General features: G+C 41.0%; 1 protein-coding gene across 4 annotated transcripts in view; it reads left to right on the top strand.

The window, feature by feature from the left end:
- The first annotated feature begins 526 nt into the window (after positions 1–526).
- Positions 527–24,324, top strand: part of slc44a5b (solute carrier family 44 member 5b) — a 43,489-nt gene continuing 19,691 nt past the window's right edge. Inside the window, exons 1-3 of one of the 4 annotated variants that reach the window (XM_042213681.1) lie at positions 528–984; positions 17,226–17,274; positions 23,571–23,644. In XM_042213681.1, the coding sequence (XP_042069615.1) occupies positions 948–984; positions 17,226–17,274; positions 23,571–23,644 (160 nt within the window). In that variant the 5' untranslated portion in view covers positions 528–947. Of the gene's footprint in view, positions 985–17,225; positions 17,275–23,570; positions 23,645–24,324 lie in introns of all 4 variants that reach the window. The other 3 variants (XM_042213680.1, XM_005946503.3, XM_042213682.1) reach the window with 3 other exon arrangements.

Below are 24,324 nucleotides of genomic sequence, written 5' to 3'. Positions count from 1 at the left end.
GGAGGTAACATCCAGGGCTGATCTCTGAGGTTGCAGCTTTAATAGATATGGTGACCAATCAACTCTTCTGCTCATTGATTTCCTGGTTAGTCTCCACATCCTGAGTGGACATACAATACCCACAATCAATGTTTTTCCATGAGTGCAAGACTGAGAAGTGGCCTTCTTTCACCATATTTCTCAAAATATGCAAACACGTTTTGCAGTTTATTATCTCTGTCCGTGCGCTCACAAAGGTATTTGTACTTGTTCTGTGCAGCTGGCCTCCTCAGCATCATTTATTTTCAAGGCTGACTGTGATTCCAATGTCGAACACTAGGTGATTTTTAACAAGTGTCAGACCTGATTTAAAAACCGATGCCTTGCAAACCTGAACCTCTCAGATTTTTTTGGCAGGTTTTCTGTCACTTTTGGTGGCTTCAGGAAGATGTGCAATGTGACGAAAAACCCAGCTGAGGTCAGTGTTTCTCCACTGGACGGCTCAGTGCGGACAGAGTGGCCACTGCCTAAAAATACTAGCTGCAAAAATGACTGTATTATTAATTAACACAAATAGCGGCTACTCCTTTTGCAGGCGCAGGAAGCGTGCTAACTCCTGCCTAGCAGTTCACCAGCTGCTTAAATCGGCTGCTGCCTGATGCCCAAACTGCACAATATCCTGCGTGTGTGAGAGAGCTTTGAATGTAACAAAGGGAAGCGGGACAGGGGCCCGGGGTGCGCAGCGTCCCCTTTAAGGCCGTTTTGGAATAATTAATGACGTCGCGCTGTAAACACGACTGACGCTCAGCTGCGTGGCCGAAGCATCCTCCGACCAAGAGCCCAAGACCTCTGTGTTTATTTCACGACGGGACTACTGGGAGGCATTGAAACAGCTGGGGTTCACCTCGTCTCTCATATGCAGTCTCCAAAACCAAGACGACGGTGCTGCATCTGTCCTGCTAAGTGCCATGGCTAGAAAAACGGACATCCCCACCTCTTACTATGGTGAGTCGGGTTGTCTTTGTTGTAGGAGATTTTTTTCTGCCTTTGTACCGTGTAACGTTATGACAGCAGGATATAACAATATCTTCTTTGGCCCGAGTCTTTATTATTAACCCTTTGCTGTGCGTTCAGGGACGGTAGCTAGCTTGCACTATCAGCTGCTAACTATTGTAGGGCTATTTAAAGGTTGGCGTGAAATCCGCAGTAACGGTGTGACAACATTTCAAACGGATGTTGGCTCAAATAAGTAGAAGGACGTGTTTTCGAGTTTCGTTGCAGGATATGCTTCGAAAAGAATCCGTGCGTCTGGCTTTGATTAACTGCAGTGCTGTGATCTTTTGCCTTGCTTTGTTTACCAGGTGTAAAAGTGCCCACGGTAGGAGAATAGTCCCATCTCCACTTTCTGCTCCACTTATTATGTCGCCTTTGTTGTTAACGCCGATGTATTTATGCTCTGTAACTGCTGTATAACATCATGACAACGGGACAGCTTTGGGTTTTAGTGGGAGCTGCAGTTAGCCACCATTATCGATTAATCTGCACACAATTCTGTCGATTAATTGATCAATTTTTAGTTAGAGGGGGAAAAAATGCCCGTCGTTTTTTTTTCTGATGCTCCAGATGATGTCATCAAATTGCTTTGTTTTGTCCTACACCAATCCAAAGCCAAAAGATGATCATGTTTTATGATAAAAGACCAACTAAGTAGCTAATTAGAGGCAGGGTCGTTATAAAATCATTTTATCATAATACTTAATGATATTTTAGTTGGAACAGTCAGATGATAATTCCTTCTAAAGCTTTTTATAAAGCTGACAGTGCATTCGTGTGACAGTCACCTAATGCATTCGTCATTTGAAGTTAACTAGTCCCCTGCTCACTCTGTGTAATCCTTTTAATCTCGATTAATATTCCCTGCTGTGATTTACAGGGACTTAAGCAAGGTAGGTCACCAGTGTCCACTCCTGAGAACTGTTTAGCCTATTTGACGTCCAACAACATTTGGGGTTTAAAATAAAATGTGCAGGAATAATTGAGGTGTAGTGTTTTTTCATTGTTTCCTAATTTAGCATTCCAGATAATGTGTCTTACAGTAAAGGTTAACAGCAAGTTGTCCTTCTTCCGTAACAAAGGATATTTCTTCTCTCACACTTGCATGTTTTTGCCCCTGCAGGCATATAATGGAATATATAATCCATGTGCAGATCCACTGTCCATTAACCCGCTTGAGTAATCATGTTGTTCATCAAAACAATATAATCCTTTATCAACACCAGATGCTACACAGACAGTAGAGTATTTTTTATGAAACAAAGAGTTCCCTAGCTAATACTATTTTTTCTCTCTATTGAATGATTGACCTTTTTTCCCCTCTCACAGATTTACTCCTTTTTTCAGCTGGTACTATTGGGCTACTGAAAAGCAAAGCTACGGTGTCACTGAAATCCAGACAAAGCTATCTGCCACAGTGATAGGCCAAATCTTTGGCCCTTTTATGTGAGAAATGTGAGAAAGAATCAAAGGTATACCAAAAGATATGTTTCAGTTATTCGGTTCAACCGCTGGGATGATGCAGAACTTAATTTGATAGATGATATGTCATTCTTATCGGTTTTCACACAGCCTTCTGCATTATTATCAAGTACACGTGCATTTTATCATGAATCGTTGATCAAATTGTACACAGTCGCAATGCCCACAAAATAACTCAAAGTAGCACAGGCAGTGTCAGGTCTGCTCCTGACAGCTTCTAATGGGGATAGCTGCTGTGTTTTCTTTTTTCTATTTTTTCCTCCCTATATTCTGCCCCTGTTTGTCCCCCAGACCTCATGACTCCAGCACTCTGCCAGTCAAGACTACAGCCTGTCAGCAGTAGTTGATTCTCAGTGCTCTCCACAGACATACAGCTCACCACTGGGAATGTCAGACTCCAGTCAGGTCCTGTTCACAATTTTAAGCTGGTACTTTGCAGCGCATCATAAACCTGACATGTGTAAAATGCCACGAGTAACAGGCTAACTGAAGCAAACACGTGTATAACTTGTAATGTATACATTATTAATGTACAGAATACGGTTGGCGTTTAGTGTACCTGCACTTATATTCTATTGCATTGATGGATTAGAAGGCAGCAATTAATTAGGGGATATAATTTAGCCTTAATAGCATGGAGTTATTGTGCCTCCCAGTGTTCAGGTCAGCTACTTTATGTTGTTGACTCCCCGGTGCTTTTATTCAAACGGCTAGCTTGGCAAAGGAGCAATGTAAAGGTTTTTGGGTTTTTTAAATTTAATACCAGAATACTGTACATCATGATATTGTTGAATTACACTGGAAAGTAAAGTTTCACACACTAAAACATCTGTTTTGTGGATCACAGCACATAGTGAGTAACCCTAAAAGTTCAAAAAGACTGATAAGGCTGAAGACCTTCATGATGACTCAATGATGAGCACTTCAGTTTATTTTACTAATGTCACACTGTTACCTACCCTAATATAAAGTTAAGCTGATTAATGATTGTATTTGTAAGAAAAAGAGCAACATAATGCATAGAGCCATAATATCCTTCACATTCAACTGTCCTATATTTGCTTAATAGTCAGGTTCAAGTGTTCTCTTGAGGCCAGTTTATTATATAACATTTCTAACTATGTAGCAAGTGTTCACTGTACTGCTGAAATGTTCAGTCAGTCAGAAAAATAGGAGAGTAGCTCATAATCATTCTGTGACAGCTTTGTAAGTAACAGTATAGATATGAGTTCCATTCACCACAGAAAGTGTTGAGTCGGGCACACTGTTAATTAACAAATTTCTCGCATGGGCAGCTTCCCTAAACGCTGCATTTTTATACTGAGTCAATGCAGACTCTTGACAGGAAGCTGAGGGCAATGGTTTATAATCAAAACATTCACAGTATCTTCGTGTGAAATTGCAGTTGGAGAAGGTTGCGGCTGAATGGCCCATTTTGCACCCTAGACTAAGTGCTATTAAAGGCTTTTTAAGTGACACTATTCACTCCAAATACCTGTTTCAAATGAAGACTAATGCTCACCCTGCAGAGGATTTTGTTAGTATTTGTGGCATTTCTTCTCATTATTTTTTAACAAGAGCATGTGCTTTTGTGTGCATTTTCTTAAGCAATAGCCATGCCAGTGCCTGAAATTTGAACTATATTATTCACACTTATGATAGGGTGTGTCAGTAAATATTTTCTGAGATTCACTTTTGCATAATACTGGATGGCCGTTCATTTGAGTCTGTGAAAAAGACATTTAGCAGAGAGGTTTTCGTGGGCAAAACGAGCAGAATTGAAATCTCCACTTAGCAGAACAAATATAGTCAGTGTTTATTTAGGACTAAAAGGCTAAGTGACACTGAAAGTGACTTATGAAACACAACCCAAAGACCCATGCCAGGCACATAGTCTTGAGTTGTTTTAAGTCTTGGGTGATCAGTGGAACTAGAGAAGACTTGTGTGCCCGACAGCATGGCTACCTGTACTCAAACAATCCATGCATTTTCTGCCATTGATCCAGATTTGGATCACAGGGCAGCAGTCGCTCAGACCTCCCTATCCCGGGCCATCTCCTCTGGCTCATCGAGGCTTTCCAAGGTCAGCTGAGAGGGATAATCTCTGCAGTGTGGGCCTAGTAGCACGTGGTTAAAATGTCTTACCTAGGAGGTGTCCACAAGGCATCCTAGTCAGTTTACCGAACCACCTCATATGGTTCCTGCAGGAGTGCAGCTGTGGCACGAATACATCTGACAGTAACTAGAGTTAGTACTTCACACTTTTCTGAATGAGCATCAGTGTATTAAAGTGGGAGATGCTGATTCTCATCGCAGTTGCTTTAGTCTCAGCTGCAAACCACCTTAATTTGTGCTGGCAGTCACTGCCTGATAAGGCAGAAGAATGACATCATCTGCAAAGAGAAGAAATGTGATCCTGAGGCCGCCAATGCAGAAACCTTTTGCCAATAGGCTCCACCTAGAAATTCTATACATAAAAGTTAAGAACTGATTGTGACCTACACCTGTTTTCGCACCTTGGCTCGTGTGATTAGGTAGAGGATCATTAGGGGGTCCATTGTCCCTCTTGGGGGGGGGGCACTCCCACAAGGCTTAAATCTCAGACTCTTCACCATTTGAACCTAGAACTGAAGAAGCTTCTTGGATGAGAGGTGAAACGTCTTCAAGCAACTTAAAGAAGTCCAGACGCTTTTCTTTCCAAGCTCCTTAGACCTCTTGCCCTTCCTGAGTTACCTGATTGTTTCCCAGAATTCCTTCTAGGATGACCGAAAATCTTGCTCCAAGGCCTCACCAAACTACTCCCACATCCCAGTTTTCTCTTCAGCTACTTCTATATGCAAATTCCACTTAGCTTGTCTGTAACCGTCAGCTGCCACAAGCCACCACAGCTCACTTGGACTCCATCTTCAGCTTGATGGCTCCCTTCACCTCTGCTGCCCACCATTTGGTTAAGGGGCCAACCACCTAGTGGCTGCTGCTCCTTACAGCAGTGTCGACAATGGACGTGTGGACCATGGACCACTCTCTCTCAATGTCCCCAGCTTCCCTTGGAGAAGAGCTTTTGCAATTAGTATGCCTAAAAACAGAGAAGATGAGCAGAAAGCTATGCATTTGAGACAGTGAAGTCAGCAAATGTTTTTAAATGTTTGCATACAAGTGACTGAAGTTATTAAACTAATATCAATTAATTTGCTTTAATCACCTAATATATTAATGGACTAATTATTACAGTTCTACAAGCCAGGTGCTTGACATTTAACAACAGACTAAATTGACAGACCTGGATTTTTTTTCTGCGAAGCATTTCGTCCCTTCGAGCTTCAGCAGTTTGCCAGCCTTTTATTTAAAAAAATATAGTAATAGAAAAGAGTGCATATGATGACATTTTTTAATAGCAGTGTTACATCCTTCCTACTGTGCTGCTACTCCTAAAAGCGCAATTGCATCATGCTTCACATAAAACTTGTTAAACTTTAATGTGTAAAGTGAGATGAGGCGCATAAACAGGAAAAAAAACCTCATCTCAATTAGTCATTCAATGATTACAGAAATCTTAAAATCTAATTTTCCTAAGTCATGCAAACAAGCCTGCCTAAAGGGTAGGATTATATGATTATTAGGATTATATATGGTAACTTTTTCCACATATACTAATTATCAGAGCTGATCAGTTCTGTTTTCGTTGTCTTTAAAGGCTAAGGCTGCTTTCATACACCACTACAGAGGCACTGTGAAAGAACGAGTGGGTAATTGCAGGAGTTTGGCCTTTTTTTCTGTATGTAGAGTATGACACCCTAAATATGTGTTTTCTCACCTTGATTACTGCATATTTGGATATTGAGATCTATCCTCTTAACTCTTAAGTCTTTATAAATCCTGACCTAAGCCAGTTGAGCATGTCACTAATCTACAGTAGCAGTTGCGAGTCTCATGTCACAGAAACCCAGGGCTGCCACTGACATGCCTGGAGCCTCCAGCAGAAGTAACCAAGGTCACAAAGATACAATACTGCTACTTTTCTGCTTGGAGCAGCAGGCCAAGCTGTCAGCATCTGACACTCAGATGCTGACACCCCTCTCGGGGGCTGAATCCCATCCCGTGTCCCACTATTCTCACTGCTTGAAAGGATGTCAGTTACCACTATGTGCCCAGTAAATGCTCTTCATTTACTAGTAGGAATTAACCCAGAGGACTAGCAAGTCAGATACTCCAAGTGCAGTTCTTGACCATCTGCTAAGATTTAAGAGGATCCCAAGGGACTCCAGTACATAAACCTAAACCAGAGCTTGAGATGTTGTTGTCTTGTTACAATGAGGAGAAAAGCACTTTAAAGGCTGTACTGTACTCCAAAGAGAGAAAGTACAAGAAAGGAAGAAATATGATTCTGTGCAGAAGAAAGGCAGAGAAAAAGGGTGAGATGATGCTACGTAGAGATTTGTCCATTTTTCTTTCCTTTTTTAAAAAACAAACAACACTAAGTCTTCTGATGTAACTGTTTGATTCTTTCAGAACAGATTATTGTGTTTTTTGCATGAAACTGTAGGAGACTTACAAGTTAATGTTTGGCCTCGTGACCCTGTGTGATCCTACGTGTGCATTTCCTGATTCAACTATGAAACCTTGACAATAAACCTGTGCGTTACAGATAATCCTGGTATCTCCTTTTATAGTTAATCCACCCAAGTAGGTCTGTTGCTACTGTGTCATGCAGAAGAAACCTGAATATGTGTAGCTTTTTAAATAAAGACTACAGGAAAACACAAAATCCCAAAGCCATATTACTGATGTTGCTTTCCTCTATGGATTGGCAAAAGCCAGTGCTTTGATCAAATATGAATGAATATACTGTACACAGCATTCAGACTTACAGACTATGCCTCCCCTGCCGAGCAACATCATTATGCTGAATTTTTAAAATTTCTGTTTTCTCTTTTTCTTTTTAACTACTGCTGGATCTAACACTCTAACCCAACGTAGCTCTGACAGAAGTGAAATCTCTCAGCACTTCACTCTCTCCGGCTCCTGGAAATGTGGATGAATACAGAGAGTGAAAACAACAAAAAAATAGTCCTTTCCAAATGGCTCCTTTGACCCAACCCATGCAGAGCACCTGCAGTGTTCGAGCTGTTTGCCTGACCACTGTATGAAAGAGGCCTGTGTTGGACAGTGGAGCCAGGGGACACTGGTGCCTGTGTCTGCCTGTGCTGATGTTGGATGTGTTTATGGCTACAAGCTGAGTAACCCTGGGAAGGGGAAGGGTGGAAACGGGTTAAGGGAAGTGAACAAGTTGTAGTCTGGAGGGTGTGTTATGCTGTACTCCGCAGTTAATATTTCCACCCATTTTATGTGTGGTAATCGATATATGATGTAGCGCAATAAATGTGCGTGTAATCTCTGAGCAAGTGACTCAAAGGAGGTAAGTCTGCAGGTTATTCTCCTAAATTTTGAAATGCACTGAAATGAACTGCTTCTCTGACTTTTCTCTGAAGTCCTATCACTCCAGGGCAGTTGTTAGATCTGGTTTGCTTCCAGCACTGTCACTTTGAAGTTGATTTTCTGTAGTCAGTGTTAGCACATCCTGCACTTCAGAATCTGACAGTAAATGTGGGCCTTGAAGGTCCCATATCATACCCCTTTTAACACATTAACGCAAGTCTCACATATCTCCAAAATGTGTCTTTCAAGCACAGATCATTCTTTCTTCCATCTCTCTATATGTTTTTTTTTTTTTGGTTCGCTGTTCCAGTGGGCTGTTGCAGTATCTGTAGCTTTAAATAATAATGATAGATTGCATTTATATAGCACTTTTCGAGACCCTCAAAGCACTTTACAATTCCACTATTCATTCACTCTCACATTCACACACTGGTGGAGGCTACAGTTGTAGCCACAGCTGCCCTGGGGCAGACTGACAGAGGCGAGGCTGCCATATCGTGCCATCGGCCCCTCTGGCCATCACCAGTAGGAGGCAGGTGAAGTGTCTTGCCCAAGGACACAACGACCGAGACTGTCCAAGCCGGGGCTCGAACCAGCAACCTTTCAATTACAAGACGAACTGCCAACTCTTGAGCCACGATCGCCCGAAATCCAGCAGGGCTGCTGCTGCCTACACCCTTTCAGGAAGACGTATATGCGAGTACAGAGAACCAATGAGAGCAGCATTCACATGTAGGGCTGGGCCATATCACACCGTTCACGGTAATACCGGTATAATGTTGGGCAACGATAAAAAAATGAAATATGGTGATAGAATATGGGTAAAACGCGCATGTTTTCATATGCACACGGCGGAAAAAGCATGTCGGCGACGGAGAACGAGAAGGGCGAAAGCAGATCGTTGAATGAAACGATGAACCAGAACTGGTTTGTAAAAATGCTGCAACTTCACTGGTGTGGAACTGGTGTAGCTTTCGTCCGTCAGATACACAACAAAGCACTATTTTTGGTAGCGCATGCTAGCGGGCCGTCGTTATTACCGTGTTGTTTGGAAAATACGGGGCACTTAAAATCAATCCTTTGATTTTTCTGAAAATCGACAGAGCCCCTTATAATCCCGTGTGCCTTATGTATGAACTCTGGTTGTGTTTACTGACCTCGAAACGATTTTATGTACACGGCGCTCGAAAATCTGTCAAATGTTTTAGTTCGACTTTGCGAAGCTACGAAGCCGCACCGCTTGATGGATTGTGGGAGCATTACGGCTGTCGTAGGCGGAGCCTCGCGGAGTGATACGTACTGTGCTTCAACATAATGTTACCGTATTGTGTGTGTTTAACCTCTTTTTAAGTTTTGTGGATATTATACATGGTTATGCTGAGGATGTGTCGGCCAGTTTCCACTGGAAATGCCTTTTGGTTAAACTGTCAGCGAGGAATTTGCATTTGCTCTGTTAAATGTTTATATAACTTTAATGCAGATAAAAAACAGCTGCTTGTTTAAGTGAAAATACATTGATGGTTTTTTTTGCACTAATAAAGTTGTGGAGTTGTAAAGTATTTTGTCTAGTGTCAATTATATCGTCAGTTATATCGTTATCGCAAATTTTCAAATGTATATCGTGATAAATATTTTTGGTCATATCGCCCTGCTCTATTCACTTGACAGCACAGCAGCTGATCAGGAGTTAAGTCTGTTGCTTCTAACATTTTGTTTGAGAAGTTATTTTTAAATGTAAATACAGGATTTCAGCAGTGCAGTGCAGCGGCTTGAAAAAGATGTCTTGTGTCAGTGAACTAATACGTAGTTAATTGGCCACATCCAAGTCATTATTCTATGCTTGTTCCCTCCCAGAAGAAACAGAAAAATGTGCATATGAGAACAGCTTTATTAGAAATGGAGCTGTATTGAAATGCAGTATATGTGAGCACAGAGAGGAGAAGAGGCAAACGGAGAGGAAAAGAGCTGACGAGTTAATACACCCAGTCCTTTGCTTATTGGTTTATATTGATCATGAAATTGTCCACAGATGTCCCTTAAAATTATATTTTTAGCATAGATCTGGCTTGTGTGCTTTCACTAAACAATAAACATGTTGTTGGGTTCGGAGTTGGCAGTGGTAGTCTGCTCTGCCGCCTTGGTGAGTTTGATCTAGCAGGTAGAAATCCAGTTTTCCACCTCCTGCAGTTTCTGGTTAGAGTAGCTGTAAAAACTGGCAGCAGATTTTTACAGCTACCTTCGGTGGCTGCGGTCCAACATCATGGAGCTGGAGGTTCCAAGGTTCCAACAAGAGAATCTAGTAAGAGGTAGCTTAATGATTTCCAGGGCTCCCACAACAGCGTCCTGGGGGGCCTGCTGGGACAAGCTGGTTAATGTGCCGGAGTTTTCAAAACTGCATCAAGGAAATTCTGCTCTATTAAATCAGTCGCAGTCGTGGTGTGCAGGTGAATAAATGTAAAAGAAAATGTTCAAATTAGTCACCAGATAGACCTGGTTAGTCCGTTCAATTATACTCTGGGAAACAGAGTGGGACATAAACAATGTTATGATGGCTTGGGGTCAATAAAAAAGTGTATCAGGCAAGTTGATTGACCATCCACTGGCACTGACCACCAACCAAAGTCACCCGTGATAGAAACTGAGTGAAATAAAACATCAGTTTCCTAAAAAGTGTTTTGTTTCTTTTTTTCCTGGAGTCACTATTTCATTGTAGCCTAAATAACAAGACTTGCATGAATTATTCAGGCTATGCAGCATCTTTTTGTAATATATATGTTGATGACAAAAGAAACAATCATACAATAATCATGGGTGGAATATATGATATACCCACCACCCCTTCTTTCTGATACACATACAACAGTAGAAATCTTGGTAAAGTGAAAGAAAAGGTTTGTCTCAACTTGCGGGCTCGTTTCTGTTGTGCAATTAAAATAGTAGCGTGTAAAAGGCCAGTAAGAGTCCTCGTCACACTAGCTGTTCTACAAACCCAAACATGTAGGGAAAAGCATCTGCGTCCATCAACTGCTGAAACGTCTTTTATGAGAGAGCAAAAGTTGCTTGTATGCAGATATCCTGTTAATTTTATGATAATCGAAAGTGTTTAACTATTTTTTTATGCATGTTCTCACACCTCCAAATGAATCCATAAATCTTATTATTGTGGGAGACCAGCCACGAATACAAGTGGAAATGTGGAGAGATGTTTCTGCCAAAGCCTTTGTCTGATCCTGATGTATAATTCTTCAGCCCATGAAGCCTTATTTTCTCAGAGCTTTCGATTACCACCATGATTGTTGGGCTGTGCATAAATCTTTCAGTCACAGAAGGACACGGTGGCATTATCTAACACTATGTCAATAGAGGAGACCAGCAGTTATGCAGCTAACAGCGACTCTAGCTGTCCCAGTGTAGCATGCCTGCCAGGCTTTTTCCGAACGTTTTTGACTACAGACCCCCCTTCAGTCTGACTACAGCCAGCAAACTCCACCAGACTCATGTCCTACACTGGCAGACTGCAGTGCAGGCTAAACAGCCGTTATCTAATGCAGAGTCTGCTGGTGGCCCAGCATCGCTGATGATTTTCAACACTTTCTCTTAACCCTTCGCTGAAATCTGATTTGAGGGTCGGAGAAAGGTACAACAGCCGGGTGGAAACACTCAGGCTCGTGTTGTGAGTCAGGAAAGCAGCTAAAGCTAAATTTAGCTCAGGCACATATTCCTTCTCCTCAGTGCTACTGTGTTAGAATGAAGAGGTGTGAGATTTTTTTTTAGTGTATCTAGATATCTAGATATCTAGATATTAGGTATTTATTTTAGATATGGGTGAACTGAATTGCTGAATATTTCTGCTATTGTAGAAATCGGGTTTTTAAGTTCCTGTTGCAGCATTGTTTTGGCAGTTTTGGGTTTTAACCAGTGCCAGACCACTTGGTCCCTCTGCTGTGAAAAACCTGGAAAAAACTGTGCCCCCTGACATTTATTGCACCACAATCTGTCTTCTCACCACTGACTCTCCTTGATCCCAGTGTGATTCAGCTCCACTCACCATATGGACTAACCTGTTTTCACCGCAATAGTTCCAGCACTGTGGAGACGGACTTTTGTAATATTAAAATAAAATCTGTATTCTTACTAATAGTAGCCTTGTCTAATAGTCTTATTGGTTGAAATATTATGTTAATGAGATGAAATGATGCTGTTATAGGGAAGTGTTTCCCCAAACAAAGATTTTACAGTTATATTAACGACCACCCAAATATATTTGTTGACCTACTTTAGCATTTTTCTTTTATTTCATCACATCCATTTGAAAGAGCAGCATCGTCTGCCTTAGGTTTACACTTGAACAAGCTTTTCAATGTTCATTGGCTGCTAACCAGCTAACTCGGCCCTTACTGTCTACAGTTTCTTCACAGGCAGACAAACAAGGTCGCCCTAGTATTCAGTATTCAGAGAATCAGACTGCACACTGCCTTATTCTTATCTGTATCTGTATTTTTGGGCTACACCCAACAGAACCTGCAGCAGGTGGTGAACGGGTTTATGTGGCTACCGAGAAAAACAAGGACTACTGGTGCACACGGCAGTCCACTGCAGTCTACCTGACTGTAGGTGCAGATAAAGAGGATTATAGTTGCTTCTCTCTTTGTCTGACATAAAGTACTTGGCAGCTAAAATGTTTGTGGAGGATCTCATAGTATTGCCCTGTTGTTAGCGTTGATTATTTCAGCTTACCTGTTGTGTATCTGTTACACAATTTTAGCATTTCTGTGCTCTTTTGTCAACCTTACTGACTTCTGAGTTAAAAACAATAAGCTCAGCATCGTCTTATTCAATAGAAGTGCGACAAAAGCTGCAAAGAGCACCTGGTTTTGTGACATTGTGCCCTTGGGTGAGGAATTCACACAATTAATCCAGAGCATCTACCATTTTTAGACTTAAAACACCACTCAAGTGAGTGACTTTCACTGATAGCCAAGCAGATGGCTGGAAACGGAAGTTTTTAACAGCAAGGACAAACGGAAAGGAAACATTTAAATTCTCGTGTCAAATAAAGTAGCATGAGGGGGACAGCTCGTAGCTTTTATTGCTTCTGTGACAAAGAAGCTGAAATTGTCATCATCACACCTACACACATTCGAAAGTACAGCCTTTAAAACCTTTGATCTTCTTTCCTCTCTAATATAGGTCTTTATCAGAATGGAAAAAAACACGGGACCCCTAAAACAGCTCTACCAGAGTTGTTTTTGTGTGCTCTCAATACTGCGGTGATATCAGTGTTATATTTCCACTGATCCGTTGATGTGTTTGTTGCTTCATATAACTGAATGTTTCAGATAATATGGTCAAGAAAGACAGTGTGACACTTTCCTGATGCGTTTGGTTCTTATTATTTTAAAAAGGCCAGTCTCACACAGATGCTGGTGTGGTTCACTGTCTCGTGCTGTGGACAGTGTTGGTCAAGTTACTTGAAAAAAGTAATCAGTAACTAATTACTGATTACTTCCCCAAAAAAGTAATCCCGTTACTTTACTGATTACTTATTTTCAAAAGTAATTAATTACTTAGTTACTTTTTAAAAACACGATTTACAACCTGAAGAGGTGATAAAGCGATAGATCTTTCAGCCCAATTCTACTTTTTCTGCATAATCATCATACAAAATGTAATCAGATGGAAAAGTCTCTTTTTAAAACTTGTTTTATTAGTTTTAATCTTTTAACTTTATGCATCAAGCAAACATTTAATTATCTGCAACATTCTCTGACTGGAAGAAATTAGTTTAACATTTAAACCTATTTTCTGCACATTCCAGCACATAAAATAAAATATTTTTTGTGTTTACACTCAGTCTTTCAAATAGATGCAAGTAAAACACAGCAGAAAATAAATAAAGTCAAAGACTCAGCGGTCCTGTTGCTCTATTTTCACCTGTAAAGCAGGAGTGGGGTAGGCGGAGGGTTACCCTGGTGCAGGTGTGCCGCGGTCAGTGGAAGAATCCGCGAGTTTCTCTGTGAGTTTCCCATTACGTCGTAGCTACTCGGTGCTTGTTGGAAGTTTAGGGGTTTTTTCGCTGTAAAAAGAAGTTTTCTTCCCACGCACAGCGGACACTAATGTTTTTGTCACTTTTTATGGAATCAAACTCAAAGTAAGGTCAGTACTTCCACGCTTTAAACGCTGCACGCTCATACTCTCTCTGCACTCGATATGTGATCCATTGTTGATCTGCACACAGCTGTTGTCACGAACGTCGCACTCGCTTACGTCACTGTCGTGAGACATTCTCGCAAAAAATCACGGTTTTAGTAACGCAGTAACGCAGCGTTCCTACGGAAAGTAACGGTAATCTAATTACCGTTTTTGCAATAGTAATCCCTTACTTTACTCGTTACTTGAAAAAAGTAATCAGATTACTGCCCGTCTCTGGCTGTGGATGTCTTGCTGTACTACTATTTGATCTTCACTTGCGTGTGGTGCTATAAGCATTAAACTTGTGTGTATCATCCTTAATTGTAGCTCAAAGCCCAGCAGTTGCTACTTCAGTTATTGAGATCTGTGTCATGCCAAGTCTGCTGCCATCACAACTATACAGTCTATTTAAGCAACAGCTAGTGAAGTCATCCACTTCCTCTGTTTTACTCTCGTAGTCCAGTGGTTCAGACTAGTGCCTGATGTGCTCAGGGTGCATTTATCTCTCCCAACAGATATCTGCATATGAACATATAGAATATTTTGGCAATTGACAAAATGTTTCATATTTGAAGCTTTCTGGTTTCTATTTGTAGTCTTGAGTAATGGCCCACTAATGTTCAGCAGGCTTTGGTTGCATGCAGGTATGCAGTCTCTCTGGAAAACAAAAGAGGGACCATTTTTTCGACCCGTTATCTGATGAACCTTTCTTGTTATTTGTGTTTTTATGCTTCATCTACATGCATAAATGACAAATGGTTCATTATTCGTGTGTAGCTTTTTTTGTTCACTTGCCGCAAGCCCATTTCTTTCCTCTTGGGTGAGGGTTTTGGCATTTCTGTCCTTCAGACTGCAGCACTTTAGTAGAGGAAGTAATGTGATTTTAAAGGACTCTGACTCATTTTACTGTCTTTCAGTGTGTTGTCATTATACGGCAATATTGGCTTTAGAAATCCCTCTTGTCACACCACATAGGAATAACACTACGCCAGACACTTTTTCAAGAGTGGTAAAACACTCACTTTGGGATCCGTAATGTAATCTGGCAGTTTGTGAGGAGCAGCTTCTGGGCTTTACTGAAAGACGGACGTGATACAGGTTGGTTAAAGATAAACTGAACATTTCATGAACAGTAGTAAACGGACTATAGAGGAATATGTATTTCTACAAATGCACAAGTGTACACAGTCCACTGAAAGAAAGTTGAGCCAATGCTTTTGTTCATTTCACATTAACCTCTGCAGTAACTCATGCACGATGGCAGAGATGAATTAACTTTGGCCTTCAATGTTCAGCTGGGCGCTCTCATTGTGTTAATGTTTTGTTTTTTAATGTTGGGTTTCTGTTAAGTTACTTCCTGTTTTATTTTGTAACTCTTCACCTGCTTATACTTTTGATAATTTTACTTCCTGTTTTGACCCGTTTGTGATTGTTTGCCCCGTCGTCATTACTCTCCTTGTTAAGCTTTCTAGCTGTGTGCTTGTGCTTATCCTCTTGTTTTCTAGTTTATCCTGTTTATTGTTTCATTTGTTATTTGTGTTTTCTTGGATTTTCTCATCTTGTGACTTTTTTTGTTTGTTATTTTGGAACTTTTCTTCAGACTTTATTGGCCCAAAGCAAAAGCTTTACACCATATGTGTCGCATGCTCGGCCCAGTGAGTTGCACCAACACCCTGGACATCTTGCCTTTTTGTCTGCCCCTGTATTGTTTACCTTCTTTGACTTCTTCTCTGCAAATAATTAAAGACTTTATTTCGATTTCACTGTCTGTGTCCTGCGTTCTTCAGCCGCGATTGTTCCACATCAGACGAAAGCGATTATCTTGATGTTATACTTACAGGGAGCACATTTTAGGCCTAAGGTTTGTATTTTCGCCTGATAATAGAACTAGCATTTAATGCAAACATGCCTTCCCTTTCCTTTTTTCATTTAAGTGATGAATGCAGGTTTTTTTCAACAGTAATCACAAATAAATAAGAGCTACAGAAAATGCAGTAACTTACTTTCTGTGCTCTAACGGTTGACTTCCCTTGTTCAGGAGAGCAGAAAGCACGCTATACTTTGCAGTTTGATTACTAAAATGCAACATTACTATACAGTAAATGGTTTTAACCAAACAAAATCAAACTGAAAATGCTCTTTGTGGAGATGTATTGATTTCTGGTCTTTTTAGTGGATACGAACATGATTTTTTTTGTGTGTGAATTTTTTTTTTGGGGGGGGGGAGGCAGTTGTGGGTGTTCTAAAATAGTACAGTACATTAAGAACAGGCTGAATAATATGTATTTGCTATGTAGAGTGTACTCATTCCTCACACTTTCAGAAGCAAAACTGGCTCATACGTCTGGACAGGATCAGCCTGGGAAAAAGGCAGATGGGAAATAGGCCCACTCGTGATGCCCCTAAGTCTGCCCCAGCTGCTTACAGATATTGCACTCCATGTGTGATGATTAATAGGTCCTCAGCAACACGTCATAATTAGTTTCAGTGTGCAGGCTACTTATAGACCAAAGAAGCAACCGATGATAAATGCAGTTGCATCTGTTTCACATACAAGTCAGAGTTACGCTCTTGGGTGACAAATAGTGCTGCAACTGTGCTTCAATTTCAAGTTGGGTCAAATGGGGAAGCCTCAGTATGACCCAAATAAGCTGCTAGGATTAAGACTCGTTAAGATGATTTATTATACTTCCCTGTTCATATTGTTTTGGCCTTTACTGTAGTGCTGCCTTACTGTACTGCTCCCACTCTGCCAGATTTGCTAGGAAACTTGCACTGTGAAATGACCTAGTTAGTTGGTGCTGATCGTTTGAATGCCACAGCAGGTGAACATTTTCATCGCCTGTGCTGTAATGAAGTGTTTTCACAGATTTTTAGCAAAATGATCCTGCTCTTGTAATGTTTCTTTTTGCTCTACGTTTTTGCTCAAAAGCAGAAGTCATCTGACTTAAAGAATATTTTGTCTGTTTTGCTGTGGCATTATCTCTGTGCACTGTTTGCTAACTCTGTCAATGAATAGCTGCTTCGTTTGATCGCTCCACAGTATTGTTACTAATTTGTCTGCACTGTTTTTTGTCTTATAGGTGAACCTCGCAAGTTTGACCCAAACTTCAGAGGGCCTGTTCAGAACAGGTACTCGGCATCCTCAGACTACTGTGTAAAATACATTTACAGACACACTTTGAGACATTATAACATCACCCTCATTCGATAGTTTATAACGAGAAGCTAATTTTTATTCACCTGGATTGTGTAAGACTGGAAACAGAAGACACCGATACAACTTTTTAGTGTAATATGCATTTTTTATTTTGATGAACTGACCTTCCAAACATCTGACTTCTTACATGTGTATTGGGTTTGCTCACTGTATCATTTTTTTGGCGCACACTGCAGTTTGAGGCTGACAGATTGATTATTTGTCATGCTACATTAATAAAGACTGAGGCCTGAGTGCTGGCAGATCTCTACACTCCACCACACAGATCAATGGCCATAAGTTAAGCTGGTGGCTGGAGTTAACCCAATGACACACATTAGCAGCCAGCCAGACACACACGAAACAGATGTACACACAAGAGATTTCATGATAACGAGTACTCTGTCTCCAGGCTCGTGTAACAAAATGTCCACATTACTAAGTGTTAGCATTATACAAAAATGCACCGAGGCTCTTATTTACTTTTTGCAGCTAGCAAAGTGATAGCAAATACTGAGCTTGACACTGCTTATATCTGTAGTAGCCACTGTCTGACAAATTACATGTGTGCGGAAAAAATAAGTGTGCCCTATGATTCAGTAGCTTGTACAACCACCTTTAGCAGCAGTAAGTTGGAGTATTTGTTTTGTCAGACTTTATCGGTTTCTCACATCATTGTGGATCATTTAGACCTGCTCTTCTTTACAGTTTGAAGGCATTTGTTTATGCACAACTTTCTTAAGCTCCTGCCATAACATTTCAGTTAGGTTGAGGTCTGGACTTTGACCGGGCCAGTGTGACACCTTGATTCTTTGCTCTTCAGTCATTCTGTTGCAGATTTTCTGTTGTGCTTGGGATGATTGTACGGTGGCCCTGAGAGGCCAAACGGACTGCAACTTAAGAAAACACCAGCAATAAGAAAAACGCTGCAAAAGCACACAAAACACAAAGGAAATAGGAAAAAACAAAACAGAAAAAGGAAAAACAGATTTCCAAAAGCACAAGGGAAGTGTTTCTGGGGAGACAATAACCCGACGGACCAGTTGCAGGAACCAGAACATGCTAGGTTAGTGTGTTTTAATCTCATAGGCTAACACACTTATCTCTCATCTTTTCTTTCCTCACAAAACCAATAGATCCTCCACTTCTTTTAAGTGTTTCCCAGCACATTTCTTAGCATATTTTGGTTCCTGCAGCTGGTCCGTCAGGTTATTGTCTCCCCAGAAACACTTCCCTTGTGCTTTTGGAAATCAGTTTTTCCTATTTCTGTTGTGTTTTGTGTGCTTTTGCAGCGTTTTTCTTATTGCTGGTGTTTTCTTAAGTTGCAGTCGGTTTGGCCTCTCAGGGCCACCGTATGATTGTCCTGCTACGTGACCGAGTTTCAGCCAAGTGTTAGTCACTGGACAGATGGACAGCTTCACTTTTGACTCTAGAATACTCTGATATACAGTGGAAGTTGACTCAATCAAAACAAGCCTAAACCGCCATGCTGATAGTTGGTTTTAGTGCTGAGATGTTATGTTTGGGTTTTGCCAAATGTCCAAAAGACGTTGTTCCAGAAATCTAATAGGTAATTTAGATGCAACTTAGCAAACCTAAGCTATACTGCCATGGATTTTGTAGAGAGAATAGGTTTTCTCCTGGCAGCTCTTCCAAACAAGCCATACTTATCCAGTCTTTTTTCTAATTGTACTGTCAAGAGCTGCTAATAAGCTTCTGCTAATGCTTGTAGAGTCTGAGATGTAGCTCTTGGGGTTTTTTGGAGGGGGTGGGTTGCAATTTCTCTGAGCACAGTCTGATGTTGAGGTGAAATTACTGGCAACTGTCTTGAATGTGTTCCATTCTACAGGAAGAATCATAGACTTGAAATTGTTTGGACATGTCCTTCCAAAATAATGGGCAGCAGCAGTAGCCACTTTAAGGTCATTGCTGACACTTTCCTTCTTGACATTGTGTTAACTTCAAAATCCAGACCTGAAAAATTCTAAAACGTCTGTTTTTATAGAGGCGGTCACGCTTGCTGGTGAACTGACATTTGATATTTAATACACTATTTAAATTTTCACATAGGGCTTCTGCATTTTTATTAACTATTCATCAGAATCTCAGCTAAAAGCTCACAAAACCATTTCAACAACATCAAACAGCTAAAACAGCTAACAATTAAAGAGCAGGTAAACATCCCCCGTTCACCCGACAGCACGGACGAAAGCCGACATCTGACAGATTCAGAAACTGCAAGTTTCGTCACTTTCATTCCAGAGTTCACTGAACCAGCAGCAAAAGAAGACGAAAACTATGCTTCATGTTTGACAGACATTGTCATGAATTCCCTCTTACTTTTGCTGTCTTATTTCCTGCATAGCTCTATCACTCAGTGTGCTTTCAGACCAGATTTCCATCAAAAATCTCTATTTTCTGCATTATTCGCTATCTTATTACGCACCAGTCTATCATTTTTACCACCTGTCTTTCCCCCAAAAGTGACTCTGACAAGGAAGCCTAATTTCTGCTATTCAATACCAAAGAAATGTTGACTTTCACAAATTATGCCAAATTTTGCAAAGCTGTGTTTCTAATAAAGCCTGAGCAACTTTCTCTGCTTTGTTTCAGCAGCATCAAGCTTTGTCCATATGTTGATTCATATTGTTATAAGACAATTACTTTTTGATCTGCCGCAGCACATTTTCAAGGGTGTCATGTGCTATAAAAGACCAGACCAGGAAAAACTCCTTTATATTTTCTGTTTTATCCTCAGTTCGTTTGACACAGTGGCATCTGCTGTGATGCTTACACCTGTGATGAAGTGCTAGCTTTATTTTGACACCAAGATATTTTACACAGAGTTTGTAATTGCAGAGAAAAAGTCAGGTCACGTTGGGCATGTCATTTTAAAGCAAGACGCTTTAAAGTGGGGGGTGGGAGGGGCTTTACGGGTTAAGTACATAAAGATGTAATTTGTTGTTATTCATCAGAGGTTGTACTTACTTGATTATATAACCTGCAAGAACAAGATTCTTTTTATTACGTCCTGATACATAAACATGTAAAACGGCCATACTTTCTTCTTCACGTGGCTGTAAATCTGATGAAAAAGATTTGATTTTAGTAGTATCTTTATCCTTCCTCAACCTGATAAATTAGATTGTAAGAAAACGTTTTTTTATTACAATGACAGGTGGGGTTTTGCAATGAAGCAAAACTCCTTGAGGTTGTCGCTGTAGGCTTTTCTCGAATTAGTCATTTTCAGAGATAATGTAGGTTTTTACTTCTTTTATGTCCAACGTCAGACTGGCACGCTGCTGCGGAGGCATGTTCCAGTTCTCCTGTGCCTCTTTATCCCACCCTCTCCAGCCCATTTCTCCGCTACTGGTGGGTGAAGGCACCAAGGATACTTTGATGTTTCTGTGGCCCAAAGGCTTTTCTTAATGAGAACTGGAAGAGAACCAACTCTGTGGTCGTCTTGTTTTCATGTAAGCTCAAAGCCTAAATGAAGTAACCATATCTGTTGATTGAGCAGTCCTCTGCAAGCTACACAGAAGTGGGCTTGCTGTAGTGCTAATTTTATTTGCCTATAAGAGTCAAAGATCCAGTCATTGTCACATCTCCACCACTCTAATGTAGTCCTTTCTATAATTACCCCTTCAATAAGTGTGCCTTTAAACTTTGCTTCCGATTCTTTCTCTTCGCCCGAACTGGGCCTAATGTTTGTCAGGAATACTGTTCACTTGGAAATTTGTCCCTAATGGCTCTCATGACCATGTGAAATATCCCTTTTGTGTGAAGATCTGCCCTCCTTCCTGTAAATGTCTGTTACAAAGGAGGGACAGTCTGGCAGATTCACACCACAATGGCACCCACGCTACTCTGTGGCACTTCTGCCATCTGTGTCACCTTGGCTCCTGCAGAGTATCAGCCTTGCAAATATAATACTGACACAAAAGTTTCCCGTAGCACTGACAAAGGTTCCAGTACTGACTGTTTTTCTTGCTAAGCAGTACTGCGTGCAAACAGAGTCCACAAGCAGAGAAAAGTGTTGGTTCGTGTGAACGTATGTGTAAGAGGCATCTGAAGAGAGCTAAAGCTTGGGATTGAGCCCAGGTTGGAAGCCAAATAGATTTTGTTTAATTATGTTTTCCTGAGATAAGAGAACGAAGCAGAATTGTTTTCACTCTGCTCACTTTGTCAGCTTCCCTTAAACACTGACCGTAGCACGTTTCAAGGGTCACTTTCTTTTAGCGCCGAGTCGCTGTGTTTGCACTGTGTCCTTCTTTTTTTTTAAATTGCAGTTGTTTCCATATGAGGGGAATGAAAATCACAACAGACCTACAGTAACAGTCAGTGTGACGATGAAGCGATTTCAGCTTAAGACTCCCAGCCCTCATATCTCCCCAGTTCATCAAACAGGATGTGTGACTGAGTGATAGCTAACTTATTTACCAGCTGGAGGATAGAGAGGGATTCAATAATTGCCATAGCAACACTGACAGCTCTTTTTTGAATTAAATGAAACGATACTCTCTTGCCTCCCTTTGTTAATAACATGCACAATCTCAGCAACTGTTTTGCTGGTAGTGTAGCAGGTTGTCTTTGTACACCGCATACCCACTGTCAGTGTAAAACTGCCGCTGTGTTCACTTGGGAGAACTGTGCCCACTTCAGTTGCCTTTGTTCCTCTCTTATCTCCAAAAAATAATTGCAGTGCTTCCAGAAAATGGTTTACACCTCAAAATATTTCACAAGTGCCAAGTGTCTATTTAAATTATCAGATAAATCTCTCAGTCAAGTCTCTCTCTGAATTCATTGTCTCATCTATAAAATGCCAGAAAATTGTTACAAATTGTAACAGTTTCTATCACTCCATAATCAAAGTATTGATCTTGGATGTGAAACCAGATACGGTAAAGCCATCTTTAAAAGCACGTCCAGGTTTTGAGTGGCTAAATCACGTTTTGTGTTCGCAATTATCTGCAGTCTTAGTGCAGGTCAGATCAAAGAGATGATAATAAAGTCGTTTAAACCGCAAACAATGAGTATAGGCTGCCTTGCTGGGACAGAAGAGATTTCCTGCCCTCTGTTTTCAGCAAGCTACCACCGCTGCTAAGACAGATTGCGAGCTTTACCGCAGTTATTAATGCAGGGCTATAAAAATGATCTACTTACTGTACTTGAAAACAGTCCTAAATCCTTTGCAATCCAAGCTTAAATTAAACAGCAGAGTCTAAATCTCAGAGTCTGAGCTAAGCATACAGTCTAAATAGTTTTGCTTGTTTCCTTAAAAATGCATTCAGTTTACTTCACTCACTGTAAACACATTACTGTCTATTTAAGCTACTCTCCCTGTCTCCATGGATTCCTCCACGTTGTGTATTATGTCTGTACATCGGTGCTGTACATCTTACTGCCTGCTTGGTAATTGTGAAGTAGTGTTTGGAGGCTGAAGAGCAGTAGTGCCTGTAAACAACCGTGTAACCATGCTGCATACAAAACAAGGACAGTTCACTTGTTCAAAGAAGCACACAGAGGAAACACTGCACTTCTCTGAGTTTAGGCCTCCTTTGACCTTGGCTTTGAAATCCAGAGGAGATGAGGGTCTCAAGTCAATTTCATTACCATATGGTGTAAAGGGGAGGTTATGCATGTATGGTACTGCTGGGCACGGTAGATTAAACTTGGCTTCATTCATGGCTGAGGCTGGCACTAAGAGGTTCTGAAAACAGGCTGGATGGACAGCATTTTTTAAAAGGAAGTCGGGGGCAGGGGGGGAGGAAGCTTGTTATTTGGGAAACACTGAGACGGTGAATAAAGACTCAGAGGGAGAAAGACTCTGAGATGCAGTTTTAAACTAGCAGACTAAGGCTGCTGAAGTGAGAGTGGAAACTTCAAATAACGGTCTCTGTGGCTGCGGGTCAGTTAACCCTGAGAGGCATTCAGAGTCTCATCAGGAAGTCAGTAGAGCTCCACTGCAGGTTCTCTGAAAACACAGATGACACTTACTCATCTCTGGAAGTAAAGTACTGAGCTAAAACTCCGTTACCATACAATAGCAATTACATTGTCAACACACACTATGCATTCTTTCTCTCTGTGAGGTGAAGCTAATTTCATATTCCCCCTGGGGACACTTTACTAAATATATTTGCATATATTACTGATTTCCACTGTTTTCCACTCGTAATCTTGGATTCCTGCGTCACACACTGTTCCCACATCCCTCTTCTGTTTCCAGGAGCTGCACTGATGTGGTTTGCTGTGTTATCTTTGTCATTGTCATCCTTGGATACATCGCTCTGGGTACTGTGGGTGAGTTTGACAGGTTGCCAGTGATTACATCACGCAAACTTTCTTAATGACACACAAACGTGTACACACGATGATGAGGTATGTGTGGCTGTGGTGCAGAAAAATGAATTTCTTTGATACCCTGTCCTTGCAGGTAGTTTAAAGCGCACCATATGGCTGATGGTATAAAAAGGAAAGGTGAATGCAAATCGTGTGCTCTGCCTGTGAGGTTTTGTCTGAAGAGGTCAAAACTCCAGCTACACTTGTAGTATATCAAACAACTTTACTGCTTGACCAAAGCTGTTCAATATACACTCACCGGATGCTTCATTAGTTGCTCCTTAATGCAAATGTCTAGTCAGCCAATCATACGGCAGCAACTGAATGCATTTAGGGATGCAGACAAAGACGACTTGCTAAAGTTTAAACTGAGCATCAGAAGGGAGAATAAAGGTGATTTAAGTCACTTTGTGTTTGACATGCTGGTCTGAGTATTTCAGGAACTGCTGAATTGCTGGGATTTCGCAACCCAACCATCTCTGACGTTTAGAGAAAAAGAGAAAATATCCAGAGAGCAGCAGTTCTTTGGCTGAAAGTCCCTTGTTGATATCAGAGGTCAGAGAAAAATGGCCAGACTGCTTCAACCAGGATCTTTTTTTGGCACCCATAGTACCAGCGGAGCATTATTTCAAATGCCACAA

Source organism: Haplochromis burtoni, unplaced genomic scaffold, assembly GCF_018398535.1.
Source record: "Haplochromis burtoni strain Fernald_Lab_line unplaced genomic scaffold, NCSU_Asbu1 Contig_468, whole genome shotgun sequence".
In the NCBI taxonomy this organism is placed as follows: Eukaryota; Metazoa; Chordata; class Actinopteri; order Cichliformes; family Cichlidae; genus Haplochromis; species Haplochromis burtoni.
The sequence above is the reverse complement of the archived record's forward strand: the minus strand, read 5'-3'. Positions and strand labels throughout refer to the sequence as shown.